The 25,214-nt window shown below is 51.3% G+C and overlaps 1 protein-coding gene across 1 annotated transcript in view; it reads left to right on the top strand.

The window, feature by feature from the left end:
- The window catches only part of galns (galactosamine (N-acetyl)-6-sulfatase), a 36,517-nt gene that overhangs the window by 173 nt on the left and 11,130 nt on the right, over positions 1-25,214 (top strand). Inside the window, exons 2-6 of the mRNA XM_033035599.1 lie at positions 12,144-12,267; positions 13,984-14,058; positions 14,597-14,699; positions 21,362-21,505; positions 22,305-22,371. Coding sequence (XP_032891490.1) covers positions 12,144-12,267; positions 13,984-14,058; positions 14,597-14,699; positions 21,362-21,505; positions 22,305-22,371 — 513 coding nt within the window. The remainder of the gene's footprint in view (positions 1-12,143; positions 12,268-13,983; positions 14,059-14,596; positions 14,700-21,361; positions 21,506-22,304; positions 22,372-25,214) is intronic.

Below are 25,214 nucleotides of genomic sequence, written 5' to 3'. Positions count from 1 at the left end.
CACGTCACCGCGCTCCCGGCCCCGCGCGCTCCCGCTCCCGGCCCCATCACAGCCCCTTCAGCCCATCTCGTCTACGCTGACCATCATGCCCCATCTATACTTGTCCCATCTGCCTGCGTTTGGCGCACATCCTTCTAAACCTGTCCTATCCATGTACCTGTAAATGTATAGGAAGGAACTGCAGATGCTGGTTTACACAGAATACTGGAGTAACTCAGCGGGACAGGCAGCATGGGTGACGTTTCGGGTCGAGTCATTCTGAAGAAGGGTCTCCACCCAAAACGTCCTTTCTTTCTCTCCAGAGATGCTACCTGTCCTGCTGAGTTACTCCAACATTTTCTATGGACCTGTTCATGTGTCATTTAAATGTTGTTATTGTACCTGCCTCAACTACCTCCTTTGGCAGCTCAGTCCAGATATATTAAGAGGACCAGCCTGGGATCTACAGGGCGGCTGCAGTGGTGGGAAGGTGGCTGGTGGGGATTCTGAGGGACAGGATCTAGTTTATTTATTGTCATGTGCACAGTGAAAAGGTACAGTAGATACAGTGAAAAGCTTTTGTTGGGTGCTAACTAGTAAGCAGAAACAGTTGGGAAGGAACTGCCAGCATTTGGACAGGCACGGAGCGATTAGGGGGAGAGTTTAGTTTTGTGCGTGAAAATAATGTCTCACAAATCTGATGGAGTTTCTTGAGGAGGTCCTCAGAGGATTGATGAGGGCAGAGCAGTAGACGCCAAAGATTCTATAGCGGAGCTATAGGATCTTTGGTAGACACTGCTTTTATGGGCTTTGACAAGGTCCCAGGTGGTAGGCTGTTTTGCAAGGTTAGATCACATGGGAACAGGACGAGCTGGCCAATTGCATTCAAAATTCAAGTCCCAAGCAGTTGTGGAGGGTTGTCTTCCTGACTGAAGGCTTGAGACCAGTACAGTGCTGCAGGGGGTTGATCTAGACAGCATTGTACGTTGCTGATAACCCCAAAATGATGGTATTTTGAACAGAATGAAGGATATCTAAATTTACAATAGACAATAGACAATAGATGCAGGAGTAGGCCATTTGGCCCTTCGAGCCAGCACCGCCATTCAATGTGATCATGGCTGATCATCCCCAATCAGTACCCCGTTCCTGCCTTCTCCCCATATCCCCTGACTCCGCTCTCTTTAAGAGCCCTATCTAGCTCTCTCTTGAAAGTATCCAGAGAACCGGCCTCCGGGGTGAGGCAGAGAATTCCACAGATTCAGAACTCTCTGTGAGAAAAAGTGTTTCCTTGTCTCCGTTCTAAATGGCTTACCCCTTATTCTTGAACTGTGGCCCCTGGTTCTGGACTCCCTCAGCATCGGGAACATGTTTCCTGCCTCTAGGGTGTCCAAACACTTAACAATCTTATATGTTTAAATAAAATCCCCTCTCATCATTCTAAACTCCAGAGTGTACAAGCCCAGCCGCTCCATTCTCTCAGCATATGACAGTCCCGCGATCCCAGGAATTAACCTTGTAAACCTACGCTGCACCCCCTCAATAGCAAGAATGTCCTTCCTCAAATTAGGAGACCAAAACTGCACACAATACTCCAGGTGTGGTCTCATTAGGGCTCTATACAACTGCAGAAGGACTTCTTTGCTCCTATACTCAACTCCTCTTGTTATAAAGGTCAACATGCCATTCGCTTTCTTCACTGCCTGCTGTACCTGCATGATTACTTTCATAGACTGATGAACAAGGACCCCTAGATCCCGTTGTACTTCCCCTTTTCCCAACTTGACGCCATTTAGATAGTAATCTGCCTTCCTGTTTTTGATACCAAAGTGGATAACATCACATTAAACTTCATAGAAACATAGAAACATAGAAAATAGGTGCAGGAGTAGGCCATTCGGCCCTTCGAGCCTGCACCGCCATTCAATATGATCATGGCTGATCATCCAACTCAGTATCCTGTACCTGCCTTCTCTCCATACCAACTGATCCCTTTAGCCACAAGGGCCACATCTAACTCCCTCTTAAATATAACCAATGAACTGGCCTCAACTACCTTATGTGGCAGAGAATTCCAGAGATTTACCACTCTGTGTTAAAAATGTTTTCCTCATCTCAGTCCTAAATGATTTCCCCCTTATCCTTAAACTGTGATCCCTTGTTCTGGACTTCCCCAACATCGGGAACAATCTTCCTGCATCTAGCCTGTCCAACCCCTTAAGAATTTTGTAAGTTTCTATAAGATCCCCCCTCAACCTTCTAAATTCTAGCGAGTACAAACCGAGTCTATCCAGTCTTTCTTCATATGAAAGTCCTGACATCCCAGGAATCAGTCTGGTGAACCTTCTCTGTACTCCCTCTATGGCAAGAATGTCTTTCCTCCGATTAGGAGACCAAAACTGTACGCAATACTCCAGGTGTGGTCTCACCAAGACCCTGTACAACTGCAGTAGAACCTCCCTGCTCCTATACTCAAATCCTTTTGCTATGAATGCTAACATACCATTCGCCTTCTTCACTGCCTGCTGCACCTGCATGCCTACTTTTAATGACTGGTGTACCATGACACCCAGGTCTCGTTGCATCTCCCCTTTTCCTAATCGGCCACCATTCAGATAATAATTTACTTTCCTGTTTTTGCCACCAAAGTGGTAACCTCACATTTATCCACATTATACTGCACCTGCCATGCATTTGCCCACACACCCAGCCTATCCATGTCACCTTCCAGCCTCCTAGCATCCTCCTCACAGCTAACACTGCCCCCGATCTTCGTGTCATCCGCAAACTTGGAGATGTTGCATTCAATTCCTTCGTCCAAATCATTAATATATATCGTAAATAGCTGGGGTCCCAGCACTGAGCCTTGCGGTACCCCACTAGTCACTGCCTGCCATTGTGAAAAGGACCCGTTTACTCCTACTCTTTGCTTCCTGTCTGCCAGCCAGTTCTCTATCCACATCAATACTGAACCCGCAATACCGTATGCTTTAAGTTTGTATACTAATCTCTTATGTGGGACCTTGTCGAAAGCCTTCTGAAAGTCCAGATATAACACTGGTTCTCCCTTATCCACTCTACTAGTTACATCCTCGAAAAATTCTATAAGATTCGTCAGGCATGATTTACCTTTCATAAATCCATGCTGACTTTGTCCAATGATTTCACCACTTTCCAAATGTGCTGCTATCCCATCTTTAATAACTGATTCTAGCAGTTTCCCCACTACCGACGTTAGACTAACTGGTCTGTAATTCCCCGTTTTTTCTCTCCCTCACTTTTTAAAAAGTGGGGTCACATTAGCTACCCTCCAATCCTCAGGAACTACTCCAGAATCTAAAGAGTTTTGAAAAATTATCACTAATGCATCCACTATTTCTGGGGCTACTTCCTTAAGTACTCTGGGATGCAGCCTATCTGGCCCTGGGGATTTATCGGCCTTTAATCCATTCAATTTACCTACCACTTCCCGGCTAACCTGGATTTCATTCAGTTCCTCCGTCTCATTTGACCCCTGGTCCTCTGCTATTTCCGGCAGATTATTTATGTCTTCCGTAGTTATTCAATTGGTCTGCCATGTCCTTGTTCCCCATGATCAATTCACCTGTTTCTGACTGCAAGGGACCTACATTTGTTTTAACTAATCTTTTTTTCTTCACATATCTATAAAAACTTTTGTGGTCAGTTTTTATGTTCCCTGCCAGTTTTCTTTCATAATCTATTTTCCCTTTCCTAAATAAGCCCTTTGTCCTCCTCTGCTAGTCTCTGAATTTCTCCCAGTCCTCTGGTAGGCTGCTTTTCTGGCTAATTTGTATGCTATATCGTTTGTTTTGATACTATCCCTGATTTCCCTTGTTATCCACGGATGCACTACCTTCCCTGATTTATTCTTTTGCCAAACTGGGATGAACAATTGTTGTAGTTCATCCATGCAGTCTTTAAATGCCTTCCATTGCATATCCACCGTCAACCCATTAAGAATCAATTACCAGTCTATCTTGGCCAATTCACGTCTCATACCAACAAAGTTACCTTTCTTTAAGTTCAGGACCCTTGTTTCTGAATTAACAATGTCACCCTCCATCCTAATGAAGAACTCAACCATATTATGGTCACTCTTGCCCAAGGGGCCACGCACAACAAGACTGCTAACTAACCCTTCCTCATTACTCAACACCCAATCTAGAATAGTCTGCTCTCTGGTTGGTTCCTCTACATGTTGGTTTAGAAAACTATCCCACATACATTCCAAGAAATCCTCTTCCTCAGCACCCCTGCCAATTTGATTCACCCAATCTATATGTAACCATATAACCATATAACAATTACAGCACGGAAACAGGCCATCTCGACCCCTCTAGTCCGTGCCGAACACATAATCTCCCCTAGTCCCATATACCTGCGCTCAGACCATAACCCTCCATTCCTTTCCCATCCATATAACTATCCAATTTATTTTTAATGTAGATTGAAGTCACCCATTATAACTGTTTTACCTTTGTTGCACGCATTTCTAATTTCCTGTTTGATGCCATCCCCAACTCCACTACAACTGTTAGGTGGCCTGTACACAACTCCCACTAGCGTTTTCTGCCCCTTAGTGTTTCGCAGCTCTACCCATATCGATTCCACATCCTCCAAGCTAATGTCCTTCCTTTCTATTGCGTTAATCTGCTCTCTAACCAGCAACGCTACCCCACCTCCTTTCCCTTTCTGTCTATCCCTCCTGAATATTGAATATCCCTGGATGTTCAGCTCCCAGACTTGGTCACCCTGGAGCCATGTCTCCATGATCCCAACTATATCATAGTCATTAATAGCTATCTGCACATTCAACTCATCCACCTTATTACAAATGCTCCTTGCATTGAGACACAAAGCCTTCAATGTACCTTCACTCTTACCCCTTATACAATTATGTTGAAAAGTGGCCCTTTTTGATTTTTGCCCTGGATTTGTCTGCCTGCCACTTTTACTTTTCGCCTTGCTACCTATTGCTTCTACCCTCATTTTACACCCCTCTGTCTCTCCGCTCACACATTTAAGAAACCCTTTCCCTTTAACTCCATCCTCAACTATCCCATTTGACACCCCACCCCCTTATTCAGTTTAAAACCACCCGTGTAGCAGTGGCAAACCTGCCTGCCAGAATGCTGGTACCCCACCTGTTAAGATGCAATCCGTCCCTTTTGTACAGTTCCCCCTTACTCCAAAACAGATCCCAGTGATCTAAGAATCTAAATCCCTGCCCCGTGCACCAGTTCCTCAGCCACACATTCAGGTCCTGTATCTCCCTGTTCCTGCTCTCGCCAGCACCAGGAACTGGAAGCAAACCGGAGATAACAACCCTGGAGGTCCTGCTTTTCAGCATTTTTCCGAGCTCTCTAAAGTCATGCTGCAGAATATTCATCCCCTTTTTTCCGACATCGTTTGTGCCGACATGCACTACAACGTCCGGCTGTTCACCTTCGCCCTTGAGGATTTTCTGCACTCTGTCCGTGACATCCTGGATCCTGGCACCAGGAAGGCAGCACACCATCCTCGAATCCCGTCTGTTTCCGCAGAAACCCCTGTCCGTACCTCTCACAATGGAGTGACTTTGGCCTATTTGGTTTTGGCTCAACAGCCCTATTCGCATCGCATTCGCATTCACATAATCTTCCATGCATCTGCCCACTCCCCCAACCTGTCCAAGTCACCCTGCATTCTCATAGCATCCTCCTCATAGTTCACACTGTCACCCAGCTTTGTGTCATCTGCAAATTTGTTAATGTTGCTTTGAATCCCGTCATCCAAATCATTGTTGTATATTGTAAATAGCTGCGGTCCCAGCACCGAGCCTTGCGGTACCCCACTAGTCACTGCCTGCCATTTTGAAAGAGACCCGTTAATCCCTACACTTTGTTTCCTGTCTGCCAACCAATTTTCTATCCATGTCAGCGCTCTACCCCCAATACCATGTGCCCTAATTTTGCCCACATTTTCTGGAAAAAATTCCAGAAGATTAGTCAAGCATGATTTCCCCTTCGTAAATCCATGCTGACTCGGACCGATCCTGTTACTGCTATCCAAATGTGCGGCTATTTCATCTTTTATAATTGACTCCAGCATCTTCCTCACCACCGATGTCAGGCTAACTGGTCTATAATTCCCTGTTTTCTCTCTCCTGCCTTTCTTAAAAAGTGGGATAACATTAGCTACCGTCCAATCCACAGGAACTGATCCTGAGTCTATAGAACATTGGAAAATTATCTCCAATGCACCCAGATTTCTAGAGCCACTTCCTTAAGTACCCTGGGATGCAGACCATCAGGCCCTGGGGATTTATCAGCCTTCAGTCCCATTAGTCTACCCAACACCATTTCCTGCCTAATGTGGATTTCCTTCATCCGTCACCCCAGATCCTCTGGCCACACGTTACCCAACATTACCCAATCCTCTTGCTTCCCGCTCATCTTTGCTACGTTGTACTTCTCTTTTATTTTTATACTGTCCCTGACGTCCCTTGTCAGCCACGGTCACCCCTTACTCCCCTTGGAATCTTTCTTCCTCTTTGGAATGAACTGAACCTGCACCTTTTGTATTATTCTTAGAAATACTTGCCGTTGTTGTTCCACTGTCATCCCTGCTAGGGTATCTTTCCAGTCAACTTTGGCCAGCTCCTCCCTCATAGCTCGATAGTCCCCTTTATTCAACTGTAACACTGACACCTCCGATCTACCCTTCTCCCGCTGTTCGAGTCCCATTTCTAGAATTGTAGATTAAACCTGAACAAATTATGGTCACTACCTACTAATGGCTAATTAACCTCGAGGTCCTTTATCAAATCCGGTTCATTACATAACACTAAATCCAGAATTGCCTTCTCCCTGGTAGGCTCCAATACAAGCTCCTCTAAGAATCCATCACGAAGGCACTCTACAAAGTCCCCTTCTAGGGGTCCAGTACCAGCCTGATTTTCCCAGTCTACCTGCATGTTGAAATCTCCCATAACAACCACAGCATTACCTTTGCTACGTGCCAATTTTAACTCCTGATTCAACGTGCACCTTATGTCCAGGCTACTGTTTGGGGGCCTGTAGATAAGTCCCACAAGGGTCTTTTTACCCTTACAATTCCTTAGTTCTATCCATACTGCCTCCACATTTCCTATTTCAATCTCACCCCTTGCAAGGGACTGAATTTCATTCCTCACCAACAGAGCTATCCCACCCCCTCTGCCCACCTGTCTGTCTTTTCGATAGAGGTATACCCTTGACTATTCAGTTCCCAGCCCTGGCCCTCTTGCAGCCATGTCTCTGTATTTCCCACAACATCATACTTGCCAATTTCTATCTGAGCCTCAAGCTCGTCCACTTTATTTCTTATACTTTGCGCATTCATATAATAATAATGGATGGGATTTATATAGCGTCTTTCTAATACTCAAGGCGCTTTACATCGCATTATTCATTCACTCCTCAGTCACACTCGGTGGTGGTAAGCTACTTCTGTAGCCACAGCTGCCCTGGGGCAGACTGACGGAAGCGTGGCTGCCAATCTGCGCCTACGGCCCCTCCGACCACCACCAATCACTCACACACATTCACACACATTCACACACAGGCAAAGGTGGGTGAAGTGTCTTGCCCAAGGACACAACGACAGTATGCACTCCAAGCGGGATTCGAACCGGCTACCTTCCGGTTGCCAGTCGAACACTTAGCCCATTGTGCCATCTGTCGTCCCATAAACAGCACTTTGACCTCCGTATTCACGTCCCCCCTCGCACCGCTCGCAATTGGCCCTGACCTTACTCTCTTATCCCTTCTCGAATGTTCCTTCCCATAAATTAATTAATTGTTTGTAATATTTCCTGTACTCACTTTCCCTTCAAATACATCTTTATACTCCCAATTTGTCAATCCCTCCCCCCTACTATTTAATTTAAACCTACAATTGTAGCCCTAGCAAATCTGCCTGCCAGAATGTCGGTCCCCCTCCACTTAAGGTGTAACCTGTCCCTTTTGTACAGGTCACCCCTACCCCAGAAGAGATCCCAGTGGTCTATAAATCTAAATCCTTGCTCCCTGCCACACATTCAGATCCCCTATCTCCCTGTTCCTGTCCTCACTAGCACGTGGTACTGCAGCAAGCCAGAGGGAGTTAGATGTGGCCCTTGTGGCTAAGGGGATCAGAGGGTATGGAGAGAAGGCAGGTACGGGATACTGAGTTGGATGATCAGCCATGATCATATTGAATGGCGGTGCAGGCTCGAAGGGCCGAATGGCCTACTCCTGCACCTAATTTCTATGTTTCTATGTTTCTATAACCATCCTAGAAGTCCTGCCTTTCAGTCTTCGTCTCAACTCTCTGAACTCACGTTGGAGAACCTCCTTCCTCTTCTTCCCGATGTCGTTTGTGTCTACGTGCACACTACTGCCAGCTGTTCACCTACTCTCTCTCGAGGATGTTCAGAATTTGGCTCGTGACATCCTGAACCCTGGCACCAGACCATCCTCGCATCTCGTCTGCCGCCACAGAATCTCCTGTCTGCTCCTCGGACAATGGAGTCACCCATCGCCGGTCGAGTCCCATCTCTAGGATTGGAGCCACCGACGTGTCCGCTACTCGGACTGGAAACATCGTCTCCCCCGACAGCTCCCAAGAGGGCGTACCTGTTTTCATTAGGCACAGCCACCTTCGTCTCCTGCACCCACGGTTACCACCCTTTCAAGGATAGACACAAGTGCTGATGTAACTCAGTGGGTGTAGCAGCATCTCTGGAGAAAAAGGATTGGTAACGTGTCGGGTCGGTTCCGTTCTCTACAAATGACTTCTGTTTTCTAGGCCCCCATTCCCTCATCTTCACCATGGATGTCCAGTCACTCTACACCTCCATCCCCCATTAGGAGGGTCTTAAAGCCCTCCGTTTCTTCCTCGACCGCATAACCAACCAATCCCCATCTACCGATACACTCCTCCGTAGCTGGTCCTTACCCTCAACAACTCTTCTTTTGACTCCTCCCATTTCCTCCAAATACATGGTGTAGCTATGGGCACGCGCATGGGCCCCTGCTACGCCTGCCTCTTTGTGGGGTACGTCGAACAATCCTTGTTCGAGACGTACCGTGGCCCTATCCCTGAACTCTACCTCTGCTACATTGACGAGTGCATTGACGCTACCTCCTTCACCCATACAGAACTCACTGACTTCATCCATTTCACCACTAACTTCCATCCGGCACTCACATTCACCTGGACCATTTCCGACATCTCCCTACCGATTCTAGACCTCACTATCTCCATCGCAAGTAACAGACCACTGACTGACATCTACTACAAACCCACTGACTCCCATGGCTATCTGGACTACACTTCTTCCCACCCTGCTTCCTGTAAGGACTCCATCCCCTACTCCCAATTCCTCCGTCTACGCCACATCTGCACCCAGGACGAGGTGTTCCAAACCAGGGCATTGGAGATGTCCTCATTCTTTAGGGAACGGGGGTTCCCCTCTTTGACTATAGATGAGGCTCTCACCAGGGTCTCTTCTATATCCCGTAGCTCCGCTCTCGCTCCCCATCCCCCCCCACTCATAACAAAGGCAGAGTCCCCCTTGTCCTCACCTTCCACACTACCAGCCGACAAATACAACAGATAATCCTCCGACATTTTCGCCACCTTCAACAGGATCCCACAACTGGCCACATCTTCCCATCTCCTCCCCTGTCAGCTTTCCACAGAGACCACTCCCTCCGTAACTCCCTGGTCAATTTGTCCCTTCCCACCCAAACCACCCCATCCCCTGGTACTTTCCCTTGCAACTGCAGAAAATGCTACACTTGTCGCTTTACCTCCCCCCTTGACTCCAAGCAGTCTTTCCAAGTGAGGCAGAAGTTCACCTGCACCTCCTCGAACCTCATCGATTGCATCCACTGCTCTAGGTGTCAGCTGCTCTACATCGGTGAGACCAAGCGCAGGCTTGGTGATCGCTTCGCCCAACACCTCCGCACATTCCGCATTAACCAACCTGATCTCCCGGTGGCTCAGCACTTCAACTCCCCCTCCCATTCCGAATCCGACCTTTCTGTCCTGGGCCTCCTCCATGGTCGGAGTGAGTCCCACCACAAATTGGAGAAGCAGCACCTCATATTTTGCTTGGGTAGTTTACACCCCAGCGGTATGAACATTGACCTCCAATTTCAGGTAGTCCTTGCTTTCTCCCTCCTTCCCCTCCCATTCCTAGCTCTCCCACAGCCCACTGTCTCCACCTCTTCCTTTCTTCTTCCTGCCCCCCCCCCCCACCCACAGAAGGGTCTCGATCCGAAACGTCACCTATTCCTTCGCTCTATAGATGCTGCCTCACCCGCTGAGTTTTTGTCTGCCTACAAATGGATGTGTCAGTTGTTGCCTTTGATATGTCAAACCAGTGCAGAATTTGCACAGTAAATGGTCGAGGCTTGGTGACAGCTATAGAACAGAGAGATCTGGGGGCATAGGTGCTTGGTTTACTGATAGCATTGGTTCAGGTGGGCATGAAGGGGAAGAAGACGTTTAGCATTCTGCATCCATGGATAAGTTGTGCTGAAGAGCCCGTGTTTGTGCTGTATCGCTGTATTAATATACTAGACTAAGTGGGACCCTTTGGGTCCCAGCCTCACACGGGAGGGCTGGTCACCAACGCAATATTCCACCTCTCCACCAATTCCAATGTTGCTCACCAGTGGGGGGGGGGGGGCTTTCTGTTGCGCTAGTATGGGTTTTGCGGGCCGAAGGTACTGGTTTCCAGTGGGCTAGTATAGACATTGTGGGCCGAATGGATTCTTGGGCTGGCAGCCAACTGTTGCAACGATTTTAAAAGCCAAGCCAAGGCAAACAATTTGGCTGCATCCACCCGACAACCAAAATTCATTTTGTGAACACAAACTTGTTAAAAAGGCGAGGCAAACAATTGGGCAGCAGCCACCTTCAGCCGCATCGAGGGGATTCACCGTGGAGTAGACGTGTGTTCAGTGTTATTCGCAGCTCACAGAGCCGTGATCCTCTCGCTTCCTGGGTCTGGCAGAGACTGAGTGAGGGACTACACTTCCGGGTTTTATAGTCCCTGCCCCCTGCCGCCAGCGGGGGCAGCAGAGAGAATGGGGAATTAAAAAAAAACATTAATATCTCTCTAAGGTACACAAAAAAGCTGGAGAAACTCAGCGGGTGCAGCAGCATCTATGGAGCGAAGGAAATAGGCAACGTTTCGAGCCGAAACCCTTCTTCAGTCTGATTTTTCATCGATGGGAACAATCCTCCGGTCCCGGAAGGCGGAGGGGGGCTGAGCGAGGTGGCTAAAAATGATGGCCCTCTCTCGGAAATCACAGCACAGTGAGCCAAAAGCGGTCAAGATCAGACTTTTAGTAATATAGATAGATATTCACCATCTATGTGAAAAACATTCTCCAGATAATTTTTAAATTTCTCTCCCATCACCTTAAACCTGTGCCCTCTGGTTCGAGACTTCCCTGCTCCATCTGTTCTATCAATACTCTTCATCATTTATAATCCTCCATCAGGTCACCAGTCAGCCTTCTATATTCCAGTGAGAATCGATGCAACCTATCGAAAAACTTCCAAAGATGTGCAGGTTTGTTGATTAATTGACTTCTGTAAATTGCCGCTAGTGTATTGGATGGAAAGTGGGATAACATGGAACTATTGTACGGGTGCTCATTGATGGGCCGAATGGCCTGTTTTCATGTGGTATCTCTAAACTATCCAATCTCTCTTTATAACCACAGCCCTCCATTCCAGGAACATCCTGGTAAATCTCTTCTGCACTGTCCCCATTGATACCATATATTTCCTGTCGTGTGGTGGCCAGAACTCTATGCAATATTCTAGCCTCGGCTCTGTACTGCACTAACATTTCATCCCAACTCTTATATTCAATGCTTTGGCATATGAAGACAAATATACCAAATGCCACTTTCATTACCCAATCCACCTGTGTCCCTCTTTTCTGGGAGCTGCAGACACATCCCAAAGTCTGGCTGTACATCAATACTTTAATTGTCCTCGTTCCCCCTCTGTGCCCCCACCCTCAGTGTTTCCCCTCCTTCCATCCCCTGTGCCCTGGGCTCCTGTTCCTGCACTCAGAGCTCTGAACAGCTGGTGTTTCTGCCCCTGTCTCCCTGCAGATGGGATGGGGTGACCTCGGTGTTTTTGGGGAACCTTCCAGAGAGACTCCCAACCTGGACCGAATGGCTGCAGAAGGAATGTTGTTCACAAACTTCTATGCTGCCAACCCACTCTGCTCCCCGTGTAAGTGTTGCCGTGTTTATCTGCTCATTGGTCTCGGGGCTGTGAGCTCTCCCGCCTGAAACATCAATAATCGCTCCTCTGCTTGTGTGTGTTCACCGTGGCAGTGAGGGGGCAATGGGGGGTGTCAGAACACCCATGGAGAGGTTAATGGGTGGGTATCAAAATGCCCAGGGGGTAGTGTTGGGGGGACTGTCAGGGCTGAGGGGGGTGTCGGGTTGGGTGTGTTGGGGGGAGTGTCGGTGCTGAGGGAGGAGTGTAGGGGGTGAGGGGGGAGTGTTGGGAATGAGGGGGGAGTGTTGGGACTGAGGGGGGAGTGTCGGGCCTGAGGTGGGAGTGTCGGGCCTGAGGTGGGAGTGTCGGGCCTGAGGGGAGAATGTCGGGGGTGAGGGGAGAGTGTCGGGAGGAGTGTCGGGACTGAGGGGGGAGTGTCGGGGGTGAGGGGAGAGTGTCGGGGGTGAGGGGAGAGTGTCGGGGGTGTGGGGAGAGTGTCGGGGGTGAGGGGAGAGTGTCGGGGGTGAGGGGAGAGTGTCGGGGGTGAGGGGAGAATGTCGGGGCTGAGGGGAGAGTCGGGGGTGAGGGGAGAGTGTCGGGGCTGAGGGGAGAGTGTCGGGGGTGAGGGGAGAGTGTCGGGGGTGAGGGGAGAGTGTCGGGGGTGAGGGGAGAGTGTCGGGGGTGAGGGGGGAGTGTCGGGGGTGAGGGGAGAGTGTCGGGGGTGAGGGGGGAGTGTCGGGGGTGAGAGGAGAGTGTCGGGAGGAGTGTCGGGACGGAGGGGGGAGTGTTGGGGGTGAGGGGGGAGTGTCGGGGGTGAGGGGAGAGTGTCGGGGGTGAGGGGGGAGTGTCGGGGTAAGGGGAGAGTTGTCGGGGTGAGGTGGGATGTGTCGGGGTGAGAGGAGGAGTGTCGGGAGGAGTGTCTGGACTGAGGGGGGAGTGTTGGGGGTGAGGGGGGAGTGTCGGGGGTGAGGGGAGAGTGTCGGGGGGAGTGTCGGGGCTGAGGGGAGAGTGTCGGGGGTGAGGGGAGAGTGTCGGGGGTGAGGGGGGAGTGTCGGGGGTGAGGAGAGAGTGTCGGGGGTGAGGGGAGAGTGTCGGGGGTGAGGAGAGAGTGTCGGGGGTGAGGGGAGAGTGTCGGGGGTGTGGGGAGAGTGTCGGGGCTGAGGGGAGAGTGTCGGGGGTGAGGAGAGAGTGTCGGGGGTGAGGGGAGAGTGTCGGGGGTGAGGAGAGAGTGTCGGGGGTGAGGAGAGAGTGTCGGGGGTGAGGGGAGAGTGTCGGGGGTGTGGGGAGAGTGTCGGGGCTGAGGGGAGAGTGTCGGGGGTGAGGAGAGAGTGTCGGGGGTGAGGGGAGAGTGTCGGGGGTGAGGGAGAGTGTGGGGAGAGTGTCGGGGTGAGGGGAGAGTGTCGGGGTGAGGGGGGAGTGTCGGGGGTGAGGGGGGAGTGTCGGGGGTGAGGGGAGAGTGTCGGGGGTGAGGGGAGAGTGTCGGGGGTGAGGGGAGAGTGTCGGGGCTGAGGGGAGAGTGTCGGGGGTGTGGGGAGAGTGTCGGGGGTGAGGGGAGAGTGTCGGGGGTGAGGGGGGAGTGTCGGGGGTGAGGGGGGAGTGTCGGGGCTGAGGGGACTGTTGGGTTGGGCCTGTGTGCCGTGGTGCACGTCTCCCCTGCCCCATTCACACGCTTTTACTCCCCGTGCGTGCCGGCAGGATGATGATTTGCCTCCTCTCTCCCCACAGCCCGGGCGGCTCTGCTAACCGGCCGACTACCCGTCAGAAACGGGTTCTATACCACCAACGCCCATGCCCGCAACGGTAGGAAGCCAACACCGCAGGCAGACCGCTGCAGACGCGCACCCATGCATCTTGGGGGAGACAGTGCAAGGGCAGTGTGGGTGTGAGCGGGGGGGGGGGGGGGAGGGGTTATGGGGAGGGAAGGGGAGTGTGGGTCTGGGGAGTGGGGTATGAAGGGGAGTAGGAATGGGTGGAAGGTTGTGAGTGGGGGGGATGTGTGTAGGGGGTGGGTGGGGGGGATGTGGGGAGTGGGGAGGGGTGGGGGGATCTGGGTGGGGGGGTGTGGAGGTCTGGGTGGGAGGGGATGTGGGGTAGGGGTCTGGGTGGAGGAGGTGTGGGCTGGGGGGGCGTGTAGGGGGTGGGTGTGGGAATCTGGGTGGTGATGGTGTGGGGATCTGGGTGGGGGGAGTGGGGAGGGGTGTGGGGATCTGGGTGGGATGGGGGTGTGGGGGTCCGGGTGTGAGCTCTGTACGTGGTGGGAGAGGGGGCGGACTGCAGGACTGGCCTGTTAAGCTGTGTGATCACTGGTCACAATCACACCACGGCTCTTTCTCCACAGGGTACACTCCGCAGGAGATCGTAGGTGGAATTCCTGATTCTGAGATTCTGCTGCCAGAGCTCCTGCGGAAGGCAGGATATTCCAGCAAGATCATTGGGAAATGGTTGGTTGACTTAACTCTTGATGGTGGGGAAGATGCTGGAGTCAATTATTAAAGATGTAATAGCTGCGCATTTGGATAACAGTAACAGGGTTGGTCAAAGTCAGCATGGATTTATGAAGGGGATATCTTGCTTGACTAATCCGAAATGTTTTGAGGATGTAACAAGTAAAATGGATAAGGGAGAGCCGGTGGATGGAGTCTATCTGGATTTACAGAAAGCATTTGATAAGGCCCCACACAGGAGATTAGTGGGCAAAATTAGGGCACATGGTATTGGGGGTAGTGTACTGACATTGATAGAAAATTGGTTGGCAGACAGGAAACAAAGAGTAGGAATTAACGGGTCCCTTTTAGAATGTCAAGCAGTGGCTAGTGGGGTAATTTGAGGAAGGACAAATCTTTAAATCCGCGCATGCACAGATTGGTCCCCTCTCCTGTGGGCATGCGCGGTGCAAAGGCAGGATTTCAGCTGCCTTTATTGCCTGTTGTGTGAAGGCTTGAGGCAGTGTCCACTGCACGTGAGTTGAACATAGTTACGCGTATTACACATACTGCGGATGAAAGGCACGGCAGAGTTATACCTACCTAAGATCGATTATTAAAATAATAACCATTTAATAATAAATACTGAATTTAGTAAATGAATTGGAAATCTTTACTATTTATATTTAATAATTTCCCTTTTATAATTTGAGTCAGGGTAGGCACTGCCTACCTTGCCTACACGTGCCTGATATGTTGGCAGAAATGCTCAGTGTGATGTATGGTGGAGATCAGTGTGTGGCCCTGCACAACCTGGCATCCCTTTGTCTTTCGTACCTGTGACAGGTCACGATAACTTACTGTACAGAAAACCCATTGGAGACACAAGAGACTGCAGATGCTGGATGCAGTGGGAGGAACTCAGCGGGTCAGGCAGCGTCTGTGGAGGAAATAGGCAAACCATGTTTCAGGTCGGGACCTTCTTCACACTGAAAGTGGAAGGTTAGGGCAACTCATAGTCTTGCAGTGATACAGCATGGAAACAGGCCCTTCGTTCCAACATGCCTACACCGGCCAACAAGTCCCAGCTACACTGGTCCTACCTGCCCTCATTGTCTAACTGTTTCTTAAATGTTGGGATAGTCCCAGCCTCAACTACCTCAGCTTGTTCCATACGCCCACCACCCTTTGTTACCCCTCAGACTCCTGTTAAATCTTTTTCCCTTCACCATAAACCTACAGTGCCCTCCATAATGTTTGGGACAAAGACCCATCATTTATTTATTTGCCTCTGGACACAATTTGAGATTTGTAACAGAAAAAAATCACATGTGGTTAAAGTGCACATTGTCACATTTTAATAAAGGCCATTTTTACATATTTTGGTTTTACCATGTAGAAATTACAGCAGTCCCCCCAATTTCATACATAGTCCCCCCATTTCAGGGCAGCATAATGTTTGGGACACAGCAATGTCATGTAAATGAAAGTAGTCATGTTTAGTATTTTGTTGCATATCCTTTGCATGCAATGACAGACAAGAGGGAGCAGCTGATTGGGAGTCTGATCCCTGCTGATTGTATTGTATTGTAGCAGTTTGTATTGTATTGTACTTTGTATTGTACTTTGTATTGTATCCTAGGTAAGAGGGGAGTATGAGTGCCCGGGCAGTTTACTGTTCTGGATGTCAGATGTGAGAGGTCAAGGAATCTGATAGCCTTCCAGACGTCCACATCTGCGCCAGGTGCGTCGTGATGGGGCTCCTAAGGAACCGTATTAGGAACCTGGAGCAGCAGCTCGATGACCTCCGGCTGGTCAGGGAGAGCGAGGAAGTCATTGAGAGGAGTTACAGAGAGGTGGTCACTCCAAGACCACAGGAGGCAGGCAAGTGGGTCACGGTTAGGAGGGACAAGGGGCAGAGGCAGGGACTAGAGAGTACCCCGGTGGCTGTACACCTTGACAATTAGTACTCCTGTTTGAGTACTGTTGGGGGGGACAGCCTACCTGGGGGTAGCAACAGCAGCCGGGCTTCCGGTACAGAGACCGGTCCTGTTGCTCAGAAGGGTAAGAAAAAAAAGAAGAGGAGGGCAGTAGTAATAGGGGACTCTATAGTTAGGGGGTCAGATAGACGATTCTGTGGACGCAGTCTGGAGACCCGGATGGTAGTTTGCCTCCCTGGTGCCAGGGTCTGGGATGTGTCTGAACGTGTCCAAGATATCCTGAAATGGGAGGGAGAGGAGACCGAGGTCGTGGTACATATAGGTACCAATGACATAGGTAGAAAAAGAGAAGAGGTCCTGAAAGGAGAATTTAGGGAGTTAGGAAGAGAATTAAGGAGAAGGACCGCAAAGGTAACAATCTCGGGATTGTTCAAGAAGGAACTGCAGATGCTGGAAGATCGAAGGTACACAAAAGTGCTGGAGAAACTCAGCGGGTGCAGCAGCATCTATGGAGCGAAGGAAATAGGCGACGTTTCAAATAGGGAAAGCTAGTAGACAGTGTGAGGCAGGAGGCAGAGAAGGGAAGCACTCAGACCCAACATGTAGGGGGGAAAGAAGAAAACAATAATAAACAGAGAATAAGAGGTGGTGAGGTTGTTAAATGTGTGAGCAGAGAGACAGAGGGGTGTAAAATGAGGGTAGAAGCAATTGTATAAGGGGTAAGAACGTTGTAAAAACAAGCCTGAAGGCTTTGTGTCTCAATGCAAGGAGCATTCGTAATAAGGTGGATGAGTTGAATGTGCAGATAGCTATTAATGATTATGATATAGTTGGGATCACAGAGACATGGCTCCAGGGTGACCAAGGCTGGGAGCTGAACATCCAGGGATATTCAACATTCAGGGGGGATAGACAGAAGGGAAAAGGAGGTGGGGTAGCGTTGCTGGTTAGAGAGGAGATTAACGCAATCGAAAGGAAGGACATTAGCTTGGAGGATGTGGAATCGATATGGGTAGAGCTGCGAAACACTAAGGGGCAGAAAACGCTAGTGGGTGTTGTGTACAGGCCACCTAACAGTAGTAGTGGAGTTGGGGATGGCATCAAACAGGAAATTAGAAATACAAAGGTAAAACAGTTATAATGGGTGACTTCAATCTACATATAGATTGGGTGAATCAAATTGGCAGGGGTGCTGACGAAGAGGATTTCTTGGAATGTAAGGGACAGTTTTCTAAACCAACATGTAGAGGAACCAACGAGAGAGCAGGCTATTCTAGACTGGGTATTGAGTAATGAGGAAGGGTTAGTTAGTAGTTTTGTTGTGCGTGGCCCCTTGGGCAAGAGTGACCATAATATGGTTGAGTTCTTCATTAGGATGGAGAGTGACATTTTTAATTCAGAAAAAAGGGTTCTAAACTTAAAGAAAGGTAACTTTGAGGGTGTGAGACGTGAATTGGCCAAGATTGACTGGCAATTGATTCTTAATGGGTTGACGGTGGATATGCAATGGAAGGCATTTAAAGACGGCATGGATGAACTACAACAATTGTTCATCCCAGTTTGGCAAAATAATAAATCAGGGAAGGTAGTGCATCCATGGATAACAAGGGAAATCAGGGATAGTATCAAAACAAAAGATGAAGCGTACAAATTAGCCAGAAAAAGCAGCCTACCAGAGGACTGGGAGAAATTCAGTCCAGCAGAGGAGGACAAAGGGCTTAATTAGGAAAGGGAAAACAGATTATGAAAGAAAACTGGCAGGGAACATAAAAACTGATTGCAAACGTTTTTATAGATATGTGAAGAGAAAGAAATTAGTTAAAACAAATGTAGGTCCCTTGCAGTCAGAAACAGGTGAATTGATCATGGGGAACAAAGACATGGCAGACCAATTGAATAACTACTTTGGTTCCGTCTTCACTAAGGAAGACATAAATAATCTGCCGGAAATAGCAGGGGACCACGGGTCAAATGAGATGGAGGAACTGAGTGAAATCCAGGTTAGCCGGGAAGTGGTGTTAGGTAAATTGAATGGGTTAAAGTCCGATAAATCCCCAGGGCCGGATAGGCTGCATCCCAGAGTACTTAAGGAAGTAGCCCCAGAAATAGTGGATGCACTAGTGATAATTTTTCAAAACTCTTTAGATTCTGGAGTAGTTCCTGAGGATTGGAGGGTAGCTAATGTAACCCTACTTTTTAAAACGGGAGGGAGAGAGAAAACGGGGAATTACAGACCAGTTAGTCTAACGTCGGTGGTGGGGAAACTGCTAGAGTCAGTTATTAAAGATGGGATAGCAGCACATTTGGAAAGTGGTGAATTCATTGGACAAAGTCAGCATGGATTTATGAAAGGTAAATCATGCCTGACGAATCTTATAGAATTTTTCGAGGATGTAACTAGTAGAGTGGATAAGGGAGAACCAGTGGATGTGTTATATCTGGACTTTCAGAAGGCTTTCGACAAAGTCCCACATAAGAGATTAGTATACAAACTTAAAGCACACGGTATTGGGGGTTCAGTATTGATGTGGATAGAGAGCTGGCTGGCAGACAGGAAGCAAAGAGTAGGAGTAAACGGGTCCTTTTCAGAATAGCAGGCAGTGACTAGTGGGGTACCGCAAGGCTCAGTGCTGGGACCCCAGCTATTTACAATATATATTAATGATTTGGACAAGGGAATTGTATGCAACATCTCCAAGTTTGCGGATGACACGATGCTGGGGGGCAGTGTTAGCTGTGAGGAGGATGCTAGGTGACTTGGATAGGCTGGGTGAGTGGGCAAATGCATGGCAGATGCAGTTCAATGTGGATAAATGTGAGGTTATCCACTTTGGTGGCAAAAACAGGAAAGTAGATTATTATCTGAATGGTGGCCGATTAGGAAAAGGGGAGATGCAACGAGACCTGGGTGTCATGGTACACCAGTAGGCATGCAGGTGCAGCAGGCATTGAAAGTAGGCATGCAGGTGCAGCAGGCAGTGAAGAAAGCGAATGGTATGTTAGCATTCATAGCAAAAGGATTTGCGTATAGGAGCAGGGAGGTTCTACTGCAGTTGTACAGGGTCTTGGTGAGACCACACATGGAGTATTGCGTACAGTTTTGGTCCCCTAATCTGAGGGAAGACATTCTTGCCATAGAGGGAGTACAGAGAAGGTTCACCAGACTGATTCCTGGAATGTCAGGACTTTCATATGAAGAACGACTGGATAGACTCGGCTTGTACTCGCTAGAATTTAGAAGATTGAGGGGGGATCTTATAGAAACTTACAAAATTCTTAAGGGGTTGGACAGGCTAGATGCAGGAAGATTGTTCCGGATGTTGGGGAAAACCAGAACAAGGGGTCACAGTTTAAGGATAAGGGGGAAATCTTTTAGGACCGAGATGAGGAAAACATTTTTCACACAGTGAGTGGTGAATCTCTGTAATTCTCTGCCACAGAAGGTAGTTGAGGCCAGTTCATTGGCTGTATTTAAAAGGGAGTTAGATGTTGCCCTTGTGGCTAAAGGGATCAGGGGATATGGAGAGAAAGCAGGTACAGGATACTGAGTTGGATGATCAGCCATGATCATATTGCAGACTCGAAGGGCCGAATGGCCTACTCCTGCACCCATTGTCTATATTTCTCTGTTACAGTTTCATGAGACTTTAGTTAGGCTGCTTTTGGAGCAACTGTGGAGTGAATAGACAGGTGACGTTGAAAAAGCTACTTTTATAACTACTAAACCAGGTTCGCTTCTTAATAAACAGACACCACACAAACTGTTTGGTAGACCAGTTCACAACTTTACTTATTATCGGCCGATAGAAGGGAGGGAGAACTCCAGTCAAGTGACCATTACAGACACTTGACCGTCCTCCGTTCACCTCTCTGAACAACAGAATTACATTGCCTTAAATAGGGTTTTTTTGTCCCCTTAGCACATTTCAGACATTAGTCATGGTCAGAGGTACAGGAAAAGGTTTCCACAGAATGCATCACATCAAAGGCCTTTTGTTTACATGTTACAAGATAACATTGGCCATTTGGTTTACGACATTTTATCTTTCCACTTCCCTGTTCCTCTCTCGTCCTTCATAAACATTGGCTATTTGGATAATGCCATTTTATCTTCACAGAGATCACCCTAGCTCTTTCGCTGCTTTCTCACTGTCATTTGGTCCCTCATAAACATTGGCCATTTGGTTTATGGAATCTTACTTCAAAGATGTGACTAGCTCTTTCTCTCTGCTTGTCCCTTGGGAGACAATGTTATGGTGTTTATTATCCCACACACTGCAACCTGAGGCAAGCCTAATTTGACACTAAATATAAGCTATAAGCTAGCCCAGAAACCTATTTAATATCTTCTTATATTTTAACTAAAATTCAGCTTCATCAACGTTTTGGGTCGGGACCCTTCTTCAATTGATGGGGAAGGGGGGAGAAAGCTGGAATAGAGAGGTGGGAGCGAGGCGAGACAAAGCCTGGCAAGTGATAGGTTGATATGGGTGAGGGGGTGATTGGTAGATGGGTGCATAGGAGACTAAAGGGTGGTGGATAAGAGGAGAAGAGGAATGTAAAGCAGGAGTGAGGAATGCGGCAAGAGGGGACAAGCAGAGGGGAAAGAGGGGTATAAAAGGGAAATGTGGGACTTGGGTGAGTGGAAGATGAGTGTCAGGCAGAGGTGAGAGGAGTGGGGTACGTAGAGGGTGTGGGGAGCAGGTGAAAGAGCCTGACTTTGCCTGTTCCTCCCCTCAGGCACCTGGGACAGCGAGCCCAGTTCCACCCGCTGAGGCACGGCTTTGATGAGTGGTTCGGAGCCCCAAACTGTCACTTTGGGCCGTACGACAACAGGGACAGACCCAACATTCCCGTCTACAACAACTCTGAGATGGTGGGCAGGTGAGCTGGGCCGGTGTAGGAGGAGCGAGTGCGGGCTCTGACCAAGTGTGAGTCACCCCACAGCCAGGAAAGCACAGTCCAGTAACTGGCCGAATGGTGTGGGAGGGTGCTGGGCACCGAGGCTCGGAACCCCCACTGCCCCAGTGCGGTGACCTCCATCCCCCCCCCCACTGCCCCAGTGCGGTGACCTCCATCCCCCCCCCCCCCACTGCCCCAATGCGGTGACCTCCACCCCCCCCCCCACTGCCCCAGTGCGTTGACCTCCATCCCCCCCCCACTGCCCCAGTGCGGTGACCTCCATCCCCCCCCCCCACTGCCCCAGTGCGGTGACCTCCATCCCCCCCCCCACTGCCCCAGTGCGGTGACCTCCATCCCCCCCCCCCCACTGCCCCAGTGCTGTGACCTCCATCCCCCCCCCCCACTGCCCCAGTGCGGTGACCTCCATCCCATCCCCCCCACTGCCCCAGTGCGGTGACCTCCATCCCATCCCCCCCACTGCCCCAGTGCGGTGACCTGCACTCCCCCACAGTGCTGGGACTCCAACAGTGCACAGCCTGGGTCATTCTTGGACAGCCTGGTGGGTGGGACGGGTTAGGATGGGGAGGGTGGAGGAGGGGCACGGTTGTGGGTAGGAAGGGTGGGGCAGGGGTTGGGGTTGTGTGGGTGGGACAGGGGAGGGGTGGGACAGGGCATGGGGTGGGGGCATAGTGTGGGGAGCATTGGGGTGGGTAGGGTGAGGGGGTGGAGTGGGGAGGGGAGGGTGGGACTGGGTGTGACTGACATGGCCCTGTGTCTGCAGGTACTACGAGGAGTTTCCAATCAACGTGAAGACGGGGGAATCAAACCTCACCCAGATCTACCTGCAGGTGGGCACCCGTCACCTCACCCACCCCCCTCACCCACTCCATCCAGCCGATACCCCTGGCATGAGCCTACCCCACCCCTCACCCATCTACCTGCGCCTCCAACCAGGTGAGGCAGCCACTCACCAGGTGAAGCTACACCGAGGCCAGCAGCTGTTTGTGGGGCTCCCGTGGGTCCACAACGCCCACCTCCAGCTCCTGCTGCAGCTCATTCACCCCCCCCCCCCCCCACCCCACCCCCTCTACTGACCTGTACAGCCGCGGCCTACACGGGAAACACACACACCTCGGCACCATATCACCACGCCACGCCCAGGGAGACTCGAGCCCAGAGGAGTGACCACTGGCCTCTCCCGCTGCGCCAGTGGTCAGTGTGGGGCCAGACACAGTGGTCACTGGGGACACAGTGGTCAGTGTGGGGCCAGACACAGTGGTCAGTGTGGGGACAGTGGTCAGTGTGGGGCCAGACACAGTGGTCAGTGTGGGGGGACAGTGGTCAGTGTGGGGACGGACACAGGGGTCAGTGTGGGGACAGACACAGTGGTCAGTGTGGGGGGACAGTGGTCAGTGTGGGGCCAGACACAGTGGTCAGTGGGGCCAGACACAGTGGTCAGTGTGGGGGGACAGTGGTCAGTGTGGGGCCAGACACAGGGTTCAGTGTGGGGCCAGACACAGTGGTCAGTGTGGGGGGACAGTGGTCAGTGTGGGGCCAGACACAGTGGTCAGTGTGGGGGGACAGTGGTCAGTGTGGGGACAGACACAGTGGTCAGTGGGGGGACAGTGGTCAGTGTGAGGCCAGACACAGGGTTCAGTGTGGGGACAGACACAGTGGTCAGTGTGGGGGGACAGTGGTCAGTGTGGGGCCAGACACAGTGGTCAGTGTGGGGACAGACACAGTGGTCAGTGTGGGGGGACAGTGGTCAGTGTGGGGGGACAGTGGTCAGTGTGGGGGGACAGTAGTCAGTGTGAGGGGACAGTGGTCAGTGTGGGGGGACAGTGGTCAGTGGGGGGACAGTGGTCAGTGGGGGGACACAGTGGTCAGTGTGGGGGGACAGTGGTCAGTGTAGGGGGACAGTGGTCAGTGTGGGGACAGTGGTCAGTGTGGGGACAGTGGTCAGTGTGGGGACAGTGGTCAGTGTGGGGACAGTGGTCAGTGGGGGGACAGTGGTCAGTGGGGGGACAGTGGTCAGTGGGGGGACAGTGGTCAGTGGGGGGACAGTGGTCAGTGGGGGGACAGTGGTCAGTGGGGGGACAGTGGTCAGTGGGGGACACAGTGGTCAGTGTGGGGACAGTGGTCAGTGGGGGGACAGTGGTCAGTGTGGGGGACACAGTGGTCAGTGTGGGGACAGTGGTCAGTGGGGGGACACAGTGGTCAGTGTGGGGACAGTGGTCAGTGTGGGGACAGTGGTCAGTGGGGGGGGACAGTGGTCAGTGTGGGGGGAGAGTGGTCAGTGTGGGGACAGTGGTCAGTGGGGGGACAGTGGTCAGTGTGGGGACAGTGGTCAGTGGGGGGACACAGTGGTCAGTGTGGGGGGACAGTGGTCAGTGTGGGGGGACAGTGGTCAGTGTGGGGACAGTGGTCAGTGGGGGGACAGTGGTCAGTGTGGGGGGACAGTGGTCAGTGTGGGGACAGTGGTCAGTGGGGGGACAGTGGTCAGTGGGGGGGACACAGTGGTCAGTGGGGGGACAGTGGTCAGTGTGGGGGGACAGTGGTCAGTGAGGGGGGACAGTGGTCAGTGTGGGGGGACAGTGGTCAGTGGGGGGGGACAGTGGTCAGTGGGGGGGACACAGTGGTCAGTGTGGGGGGGACAGGGGTCAGTGGGGGGGGACAGTGGTCAGTGGGGGGAACACAGTGGTCAGTGGGGGACACAGTGGTCAGTGGGGGGACAGTGGTCAGTGGGGGGACAGTGGTCAGTGTGGGGGGGACAGTGGTCAGTGTGGGGACAGTGGTCAGTGGGGGGACAGTGGTCAGTGGGGGGACAGTGGTCAGTGGGGGGACAGTGGTCAGTGGGGGGGGGACAGTGGTCAGTGGGGGACAGTGGTCAGTGGGGGGGACACAGTGGTCAGTGGGGGGACAGTGGTCAGTGGGGGGACAGTGGTCAGTGGGGGGACAGTGGTCAGTGGGGGGACATAGTGGCCAGTGGGGGACAGTGGTCAGTGGGGGGACAGTTGTCAGTGGGGGGACACAGTGGTCAGTGTGGGGGGACAGTGGTCAGTGGGGGGACACAGTGGCCAGTGGGGGGACAGTGGTCAGTGGGGGGACACAGTGGTCAGTGGGGGGACAGTGGTCAGTGGGGGGACACAGTGGTCAGTGTGGGGGGACAGTGGTCAGTGTGGGGACAGTGGTCAGTGGGGGGGACAGTGGTCAGTGGGGGGACAGTGGTCAGTGGGGGGACAGTGGTCAGTGTGGGGACAGTGGTCAGTGGGGGGACACAGTGGTCAGTGGGGGGACAGTGGTCAGTGTGGGGGGACAGTGGTCAGTGTGGGGGACAGTGGTCAGTGTGGGGGGACAGTGGTCAGTGGGGGGACAGTGGTCAGTGTGGGGGACACAGTGGTCAGTGGGGGGACAGTGGTCAGTGGGGGGACAGTGGTCAGTGTGGGGGGACAGTGGTCAGTGTGGGGGGACAGTGGTCAGTGGGGGGGGGCAGTGGTCAGTGTGGGGGGACAGTGGTCAGTGTGTGGGGACAGTGGTCAGTGGGGGGGGACACAGTGGTCAGTGGGGGGGACACAGTGGTCAGTGGGGGGGGACAGTGGTCAGTGGGGGGGACACAGTGGTCAGTGGGGGACACACAGTGGTCAGTGGGGGGACACAGTGGTCAGTGGGGGGACAGTGGTCAGTGTGGGGG

Source organism: Amblyraja radiata, chromosome 17, assembly GCF_010909765.2.
Source record: "Amblyraja radiata isolate CabotCenter1 chromosome 17, sAmbRad1.1.pri, whole genome shotgun sequence".
Lineage (NCBI taxonomy): Eukaryota > Metazoa > Chordata > Chondrichthyes > Rajiformes > Rajidae > Amblyraja > Amblyraja radiata.
This window is presented reverse-complemented; position numbering and strand designations above follow the sequence as displayed.